General features: G+C 32.5%; 1 protein-coding gene and 1 long non-coding RNA gene across 2 annotated transcripts; one reads left to right on the top strand and one right to left on the bottom strand.

The window, feature by feature from the left end:
* The first annotated feature begins 483 nt into the window (after window positions 1-483).
* On the top strand, window positions 484-1428 carry LOC116139576. Its single transcript, XM_031425248.1, has 2 exons — window positions 484-747; window positions 1186-1428. Exons 1-2 carry the CDS (start codon window positions 484-486, stop codon window positions 1426-1428), a joined length of 507 nt encoding a protein of 168 aa, XP_031281108.1.
* A 4006-nt stretch (window positions 1429-5434) lies between these two features.
* LOC116139607 lies at window positions 5435-6431 on the bottom strand. Its single transcript, XR_004129488.1, has 3 exons — window positions 6323-6431; window positions 5813-6113; window positions 5435-5692 (listed from the first exon to the last, which is right to left on the bottom strand). It is a non-coding gene; the product is annotated as an uncharacterized LOC116139607 (long non-coding RNA).
* Between the last annotated feature and the right edge of the window lie 3057 nt (window positions 6432-9488).

The following is a 9488-nucleotide window of genomic DNA, read 5'->3' as shown; positions in this document are numbered from 1 at the left end:
TAAAAGTGACAGCTCCAAGTCAAAGTTTGATTGATGTAAACAAAATTCTCTACACTTTTAGTTTCGTTAGTGTAGAAATCAAATTTTAAATCTATTTTCATATTTAATAGTACTTATGAAGTTGGAAATTCATGTCCATAACCGCTCAACTCAATTACTACGTATCATCAAGAAACCTTTTTTTGTTATTGTGTTAAACTTCTTTTCGCTATTTTGTCAACCTAATTCATTAAGAATTTTAATTTTGAAAGACTACACCAATATTACGAAGAATTAATTAAAAAAGTTTAAATGGTTTTTATATTTAAACCATTTAAATAAGTGAAATGTGAATGGGGAAATTTCTAGTTTAGACTCTATATATACCTTCCTGTATAAGTAACTCGACTCTGGGATATTTGTCCCTTCACTCCATTCCACATCCACGAACCTACAAAGCCTTCTACTCTTTTTTAGAACCCTCAAGATTCAAAATCATCAACCATGGCGAAACAACCAATAGCCTACGGTCCATTCAGTTCTCAGTTTGCTGCCATATGTTCAGCGCAATCAGACGGCAATCGGTTGTCAACAAAACTAACGCTGTTAGATAAAGCTTGGCCAACTGAGAAGAGAGAAGCTACAGCACCTGTTCCTAGAGACTTCTCTGAGGCTGATATAAACCAAAGAGAGGTAGCTTCCAAGATTATGGAGATGAAACGCTACAGCTCCAGAGAAGAGGAAGAAGAAAGGAGAAAGGGTGTTTCGGTCTCCATCCTTATCCATGGAACATCGGGAAGATGTAAATAAATTTACATGAAAGATTAAATTACAGGATCTTTGAATTTCATGAATTTTACATATTATAAAATCAATAATAAACCGTTAATTAGAAAGAAAAAAAACATACCTTAACCCATAATACTCGTTGATGATGATTTTTGTGATTAAGTGTACTAGTTTCTTTCTCCTTTTCTCTCTTTAATTTTCCAGAATTTGTTTCCTTTCTTTTATAGGTAGAGAGAGTACCAAGGTTCTAGGAAATAAACTTCCATCAAATACACATCGTGTATAACTTTTAAATAGATAATTGGATAATCTTCAATTTATTATTAAACCATAATAATATTATTTATCTATTAATAGGCCACATATAATTAATTTAATGACATATATTAATGGGTCACATTTAATTTTATCTTATAGAAGAGGGTTACAAGGAGTGATCTGGGTCATTCGAGCATACTTTTGTTGAAAAAGGTTTTGGTGGATGATCATGTTAAGCCTTTCATGAGCGTTGATATCTTTGGCAAAATTCAACGTATAGAAGGTCTGAGAGTTGTGGTGTGGGATTTTGATATTGATTCTGTGCACAATCAAATGGTTTTAGAGAAATGGCCTTCATTTAGAGCTACATTTTCATTGATAAGTGGTATAAATATTTTGTGAAAAGAAGGAACTTAGAAGGAAGGAGACGAGATTGCCATGTGTTGGGATGCATATGCAATTCAAGGTTCAACTTTCACTTCCTTAACAGGAATTCAACAATTCCACTAACTACTTCAAGCTCTCTTTGAAAGTTATAGATCAGAAAGAAAATTTCGATTGTACTTATAACATTTATATCCATCTCTCTCTATTTATATATATAGAGAGAGATTCTTCTATGTACATATATATTGTGAGTTATTTTTTTTTTTAATTTCATCACGTTCAATCTAAGAGTGGAGAAAAGCTGAAAATTTGTGTGTATCTGGCATGCATGGCAAAATTTTCATTGACTCGTTGAGAATATATATATTAGTATAAATAAATAATAGCAAGTTGATTCCAAGTTTGTATTTTGCTTTTTACAACAAAGGCATTCAATAATATTCCTTTAAAAAACCGTATTATTACGTGCCATGAATGTTTATCTTACTCAATGAACTTATTATCATTCAAAGATTAGGTAAAACTGCCTCTAATATTTTAAAAGCATCAAATTGATCTTAAAGGGTCCTTCAAATTATATACGTCACTTTGAAAAAGCAATCGGTAATGTTGTTCAGGTGTACTAAATTGAATTTCTCAATGGTCTTTTCGTAATTTTTGTTTTAATCTATGATTCTGAATATGCTTTTAAGGTCATATAGATATTACGGATGGACATATTTTTAAGATTATAGAAGTAAAATATGTTATTGATATTTTTGTCAAACTTATGTTATGGTGACACATTTTGCCAAGTGGCATTTTCTCTTTGATTATCTTGCCCATCATATTTATTTTGATTCATGATATTTTTGTATGAGCTAACTTTATATGTGTCACAATTTTCCTAGGTGGTCCTAAAAGGTTGTAAGGCTCTTTGTCTGTGGTCCCCCAAGAAAGTGAAAAGATATGTTTTTGGTCCAACAAAAAGTTGGAAATCTTTTTGTCCTCCACGTGTTCAACTGTCAGGCTTATGCTTTTTGCATTTTCATTTCATGTGTATTCACGATGGATGTGTGCTTGCACACTTATGTCAGACATATGCATGTTGTATTTCATTTCACATTTTACTTCGTGTGTGCGCGCACATTTCTATTGTGCTAGCATCTCATGTCTGACTCATTTTTCACAAGTTGCGTTTTAACAGCTAAGATATTTTCTTTGCATCTTTTGTGGTGTCATTTGAACCACTTACATGTGTCCCAATATCCTCTTATGGTCTAGGGAAATAAGTTTTTTCCTTTTTTGGTTGTGGTCCCAAAAGATTGGTTGTGGTCCCAAAAGATAAATGGAATCTTTTCCATTTTTGGACCAACATATGTTAGCCTATGTTTGTTGACTTGGCAAGAATTGGTAAGCATGAAATTGGTCTATATTATCTTCATTCTTGCTCATTTGTGAACTAACCTTTATGTTTGTTTTTGCCTTATGCTCTGAAACTTTCAAAGAGTTTTTTTTTTCCTTAAGGTTCCCCATATGTGTTTGTGCTAAACACTTATCATCCTTCATCTTTGTTGAGCTAAAAGAAAGTTCATCTTCTTCCTTGTTTGTTTTTCTTTTTGAACCTAAATATCTATTTTGTTGGTGCTCTAAATTTTTCAGAAAGTTGTTCTTGGTTAGGTTCTTTTATATGAGTTTGTGTTAGAAATTTTCTTGTTTATCTTCATTGTTGAATGGTAGTTGGAACGTGGTTCCTTTACTGATGCTGGAGCATGTTTTCAACAATTGAAGCTTGGGTGGAGCTCAAGCGTTTTCCAGGAGTGAACCTGGTGTAAAGAGATCCGTGGTGCAATAAAACATTAGAGATTCAGAGTGTAGTTGAACAATGAGTTCTTTTTACTGTATCCACTACAAGAAAACTGGCATTCTGCGTCTAGCCAAATTAGACGCAGAAAGTCAAATTTAGACGCTAAAAGACGCCAAGCCATTTTTAGTGTCTAAATTTGGTTGTCGCCCCCTTAGTTGCAGTAGGCTGGTCGTAGATTCATAGCGCGTCTATATTGTAGTTTAGACGTAAAAAGTTTTTTTTTTTTTGCGACTAGTAAAATAATCGGTAAATGCTGGTCAAATTAGTCTCTCAACTTAGAAGCTAAAAGTTCAAGGGTAATTTGGTAAAATTGTATAGCGACTAATCAATTAGTTGCAAAATGTCAGTTTTAGTGTTTAATAATTTGTCGTGAATCCCACACAAATAAGACGCCAAAGGTGTAAGGGTAATTTCGTAAAAGGCTTTCGCAACTATTTTGTTAGTCGACGAATGTATCTATTAGTGACCAAAATTTAGTGGCTAATTATAACTCTTTTAGACGCTGAATGTAGAATCCAAACGGTTTTCGCGACTATTTTATTAGTGGCCGAATGTATCTTTTGGTGACCAAAATTTAGTATCTAATTATAGTCATTTTAGACGCTGAATGTGGAATCCAATTATGATAAATTACTGTTTGCTACTACAAAATTAGTTGCAGAATGTGTTTTTTTTTTAGAAAATAATTAGTGGCAAAAGCATTTTGTATTGACTTAGTTTATACATTCAACATCAACAAAATAATCCATCACAATATAAAAATCTGAACACTAACATCAAATATCATAATTTCATATATATATATATATAGTCCATACAACTGTTTATCTTATTTTCTTGTTGTTAGACTATGCGCCTTAACTCTGCTTCTACTCCTTCAAGTAAGATGAGCTGCTCCTTCAAGCATTATTGCACGAATGTATCATTTTTTCCTACCATCAATTCAATGCATAATCAATAAGTCAAGCAAGAAACTAAATTATTACAAATAAATTATAATTATTCTGGGGTATACAATATGTGACAAAAACTTATGAAATGGCAATAGAAAAGAAAGACTACTCCTCAAAGTTCACAGAACGTACTGCAGCACCAAACCAAAATCAAATTGATGGAGTAGAAAAGCAAATATCTCACAGATTAACAATCTAAACTTCAATTCCCTAGTTTAAAATTTTAAACTAAGTTAAATTTCTTCTTTCATTCAGCCAAATGTGTTTTTGTAGAATACAACCTTATTCATAAAGGCTATAAATGTTTGAAATCTGATGGAAAAATAGTCATCTCACCTATGCCAATAATCTTGGTTTTAATTCAAGGTCTGATTTTGGTCCCAATTTCTGTACTTTTGATTGTTCTTCTGATACATTGCATACATCATCTTTACTATTCACCATTGTTCAGCATGCTGTCCCTCGGTTTCAACTCTTCCTATTGTCACCTCATTAAATTCAATCCCTTCAAATTCAGCCTACCTAAGTTAAATTTCTACATAAGTTTACCAATATCATAACTTTACCAGTGTTTGCAGTGTAATTTTAGTTAACCAATATCATAAATTTCTACATAAATGTATGAGAGGTAAAAAGATAGCAATGAACAAAAAAAAAATAGTGTCAAAAAACTCAGAATTAACCTTTATGTGAGCTGAGGCCTTGTTAGTTGTTGTGAAGACCCTAGAAGATTCAACAATATATTCAACCCCATAATTGCCCCAAGGGATCTCAATCGGGTCCTTAGGTAGAGAGTTAAACGTTAGACCTTAAGTAAAATCAATTACTTATGTTTCCTGAGATGGGTGATGGAGTTAATTTACAATCCATAGAGTTAAACATTAGACCTTAAGTAGAACCCATAATAACTCCTAACTGTTATGGATATATATGCGCACATATTTAATCAACATAGGTTTGAGGCATGAAGATTCATGGAAATCTTTATTGATTTCTCTAGTTGATTCCTAATTTGCAGAGAGAATGCATCAATTAAATGACTTTTTCTGTAAGCCATGGCCCAGGAAAGCGAGTCATATGGTTAGAGAGACATGAGCGATTGAATTCTTAAAGGAAAATTAGGGACAACAAAATTTGTTATTGCTCTTTCACAATCGAACTTATATACCATTCTTTTATAGAAAGAGTTAAAAGATGTTATTGTATCTATGCATCTCAATTAAAATGTGTCAATTAACAAGTCGTATATAAGGAACCATAAATATCCGTTATTGCCAATAGGCAATTGACACTTCTTCACTGAAGCATGATTTTTCATGTCAATAACTAGCATGCAAGTACTATAATTATGAATGATGTTAACTCACCAATTGAGATATGTCAACATAATACAAAATCTACGTGTGAGAGAGAAAAAACATATGCAGCACATGGAGGCACATGTGGATCACTGCAACAGCCAGGTTTCTCTTTTGTAAACCTGAAAATAAATTCAAAATGCATCATGTCTTAGCAAACTGATATTATACGAATAATCCAGCAATACTCATCAAATAAATGTCTACTTTATACAAAAGGGAGAGTGAGCTATAAAGCTTACTTGTGAACCTCTCGATCACCCCTCCACTTCGTCATTTGCCATGTCAATCCGTTATTGGGCTCCAGACCTGGTTGAGAGATCTCTAGCCCATGTTTTTTAACCAACTCAATATACATGGTTATTCATATGGAGCAATTTAGAAAGAAAGTTGTGACTGTTAAACTTGACCAGAAATCATAACTGGAAAAATAGAACTTACTTCTCCCCGTTGAAGTGTTCCACGTCAAGATCTTCATCTCAAATAAAAATATACTCATAAGCTGCAACAACGTCAGGATGCAAAAACCTTTTTGCATACCACCTGCCAATCATATGTGAAAATGAAAGCTTAAATTGAAGATTTCTCGCATCAAAACCCTGACAATAAATCCAAGCAATTCAAGAATGGATGATCATGAAAACAAAACGTATAAAAACAATGAGATGCTTATTCTATACTTTGGTAGCTCTCAAATTAAAGGAGCTAAAAGGTTGGAATTCAGTACTATGCAGAAGATTTTAAAATCTCACCATTTTGTTTGTCTCCTTGCACTAACATGGATTGCGCTCTTTGACCACTCAAATTCATCCCATTCACTTGTCCGACCATCATAGTGGAAAAGCAAAAGTTGGAAATCCTTAGAAAACTATCAAAATTTATGTAACAAAAACCTCAGTATCTCTGAAGTAAAAATCAGTTAAAGTAGAAAAAAGAATGAAATGGTCCATTCATATACACCTTTTTAACCATTCTATCAATATTTTGCCTCTGATTCAGACCAACTGTGATTGCCAGCAAGTACTTCGGCTTTTGCTTCAGAGCTTGCAAATTTTAGAGCATTTACTTGAGTCAATTCCGATAATCTAAAACGTTGATCCAACATGCACAATCAGTAAAGAGGTCAAACTTGAGGATTCTCTATTACTTCACACTTTTGGTAGAATGGAAATTTGATGCGCAAATTTTTTTTTTAGACTATGAAAAAAGAAGTTTACCATCTTCATTGTTGGCCTTCTAGAAGATGAATGCAAGAGGCAGAGGCGTGCCGCACACATCATTATTTCCATTTCTTCATTCTTGTAGTCTTCTCCCAAACTAAGATATCAAAAGTTAAAAAAAAAAATCAATTAAAAGAGAATATTATACCTAACCAGTGCGTGCATGTCCAACTAAGTCGGAGCCATCAAGAACCATATCAAAACTGGTGGCCTGAATTGGAAACAGAGACTCAATACCTTTAGACTTGAGTTTCTGTCTCAATGGTTCCGATATTCGAAACCAAGAAATAGCATTCGGATTCTCACTCTTCTCCTCCTCTTCCACCTCAGCATCTACTTTCGCTTTCTTTTGCTTCTTCTTATATATCTGATTTCAAATTCACAGGCTCACCTAATTCCGAGCTCGTTTCACTTCTCTCTTCGTCATCTTCTTCCATAACCTTTCACTTCTTTCTATCCTTCTTCTTAGACCTTTCAGAGTCATCTGCCTTATTCTTTGAGTCCTTTTTTTTCTTCTTTTCCGCCGAAAAGTCAGTTTCGTCTAAACTTTGAAGAGCTATTTCCTTCGTCATCTGCCTCTCTTCTTTCGTTCCGTTAACGTCGAAGGGTGCTAAAGAAGGCATATGGAGAGAGGTGTAGAGAGTTTCTTTTTGGGTAATGTAAATAGCATTACAAGATTAAAGGTCTCACTCAAACATAATTGAAATCAGATTCAATGTTACCATGTGAGAGAACTAAAGAATAAAAAATTGTACTTATGGGAGGTTAGGGACTGCCTCATATTCGATGAATGAAGGAAACCAAAGAGATCAATTGAACGATGAAGATGCGTGGAGAAGAGATGAAGTCAGGTTCTGCAGTTCGGAAATTCGGGCAACAGCGAAGGCAAACATGCGTGGAGAAGAGATGAAATTTGGGTTGTGCGTTTGGGAAATTTGGGGAAAAAGCTAGGGCAAACATGCGTGGAGAAAAGATGAAATTGCAAAAAATGTTTGCTTTATATAGGATAGGGTATTCTGTAAATAACTTAAAAAAGTAAGGGTTCTAATTAGTTATTTAATTTTGAAATATAATTCTATTATGGAAATAAGTCAATTTGCAACTAAAAATTTAGTCAGTAAAGCATTAGCGTTAGTTGCCCATAATTGAGGTCTGGCAGGAACAAATAATTTTGGGGGGAATATGAATTTTTTAAGTAAAATTAGCAACTAAATCAAATTTAGTTGCTGTTTATACTTTGGGGCCTTTGTAATTACTGTCTAAATATGAGATATTTTGGTAATTTTATTTTTCTACAACTAATCATAATAGTTACTAATAAATTCCTAATTATTCGCAGCTAATTTAGCAACTAAATTAGTAGTTGCAAAAAATTGTTTTTTGTAACCAAAAATTTAGATGCAAAAGCCATATTTTAGATGCAAATTATCAAATTTTGGAAGGAAAAATCACCCGAAAAAAATTGCAACTAAATTTATTAGTCACTAAAGCAACCGGTTCTGTGACTAACAAAATAGTCGCAAAAAATTAACTTTAGATGCCAAATTTTGGAACATTTGGGCTCTAAAATTTTAATTCTCTTTGCTCTACTAATGTCAATTTATTTTGTAAATTTATCCTTTTTGCAACTAATTCTGGTTAGTTGCTAAAAAATTTGTTGCAAAATGTCAGTTTTCTTGTAGTGATCTTATATCAACTTTGAACTATATCTTATAATGTTTGTTGATTAGTAGATTTGCTTAGATATGGACGAGTTCCCATGGATTAGGCTAAAAGTGGATTTAGCCGAATCATGTATATGTTAGTGTGCTTTACATTTACAGCTTGTTATTATTACTGATTTATTGTAAACCTGACTATGTTAATACAATTTGGTAAATCATTCTACTGCATCTTTAAAAATAGGTATCTAAACGTTAAATAGAGTTCACAAACTTTAACATATGTATATATATAAATAATATTTTAAAGTTTAATATGTACGTTACAAAGTAATTAAACATCTAAAGTTATTAAATTAGGCTACATATCATTAAAATCTCGTGTTTTTGTTAGTGGGGATATCAGTTCAAAACAGAAAAAAAGTCTAGAATTTTGTTGTGAGGTTTTGTTTTTGTTCAAAGTTTGATTAATGTTTCCAGGAAATAGAAACTTGAAACTCGTGTCATTTGTTGATCGCATAAATTAACTAACTTTGAACAAAAGAATAAATAAAAGAAATAGGTTACCCACGATTTCATTGATTAAACAAATAGTGACAAAAATTAAAAGCCACTATATATTCACCCATGTATTATCTATAAAACGGGTAAGTTAACATTATTGACAAGAGGGGTATTTTCATTTCAAAAAGGGTACATTCGTAAATATTATATATATTTCAATAATTGATCCAACATTTTAGGTCAAAGTTAAGAATTAATATAAAGTATCAATTTAATCTTATTTTAAACTTATAATTAAACGACTTATGGTATAATCTTGAAAACAAATCTTCAAAGGGTAGGGATCTCAATACAATCCAATTTCATCTTCTGCCTTCACATTTTGGATGTTGATGAATTTCTGAACGTAGCTGTTAGAAGTGGTGCTTTCTTCGGAATGGAAAAATTAATGTACTTGTTTGTAACAGAAGCTAGCTTACACAGATAACCTCTTCTTTATTTTCCATGGACGAGTTTAGAGTTTTAGTTTAGTT

Source organism: Pistacia vera, unplaced genomic scaffold (assembly GCF_008641045.1).
Source record: "Pistacia vera cultivar Batoury unplaced genomic scaffold, PisVer_v2 Contig352, whole genome shotgun sequence".
NCBI lineage: Eukaryota > Viridiplantae > Streptophyta > Magnoliopsida > Sapindales > Anacardiaceae > Pistacia > Pistacia vera.
Note: the sequence above shows the minus strand (reverse complement) of the source record. Positions and strands in the feature narration are given on the sequence as shown.

Excerpts from the sequence above, each read along its gene's own strand:
- LOC116139576 (XM_031425248.1), top strand. The coding sequence starts at position 484 with ATGGCGAAACAACCAATAGCCTACGGTCCATTCAGTTCTCAGTTTGCT. Across the intron at positions 748-1,185 it reads AAAGGAGAAAGGGTGTTTCG|AAGAGGGTTACAAGGAGTGA; the intron begins GTCTCCATCCTT and ends TTTATCTTATAG.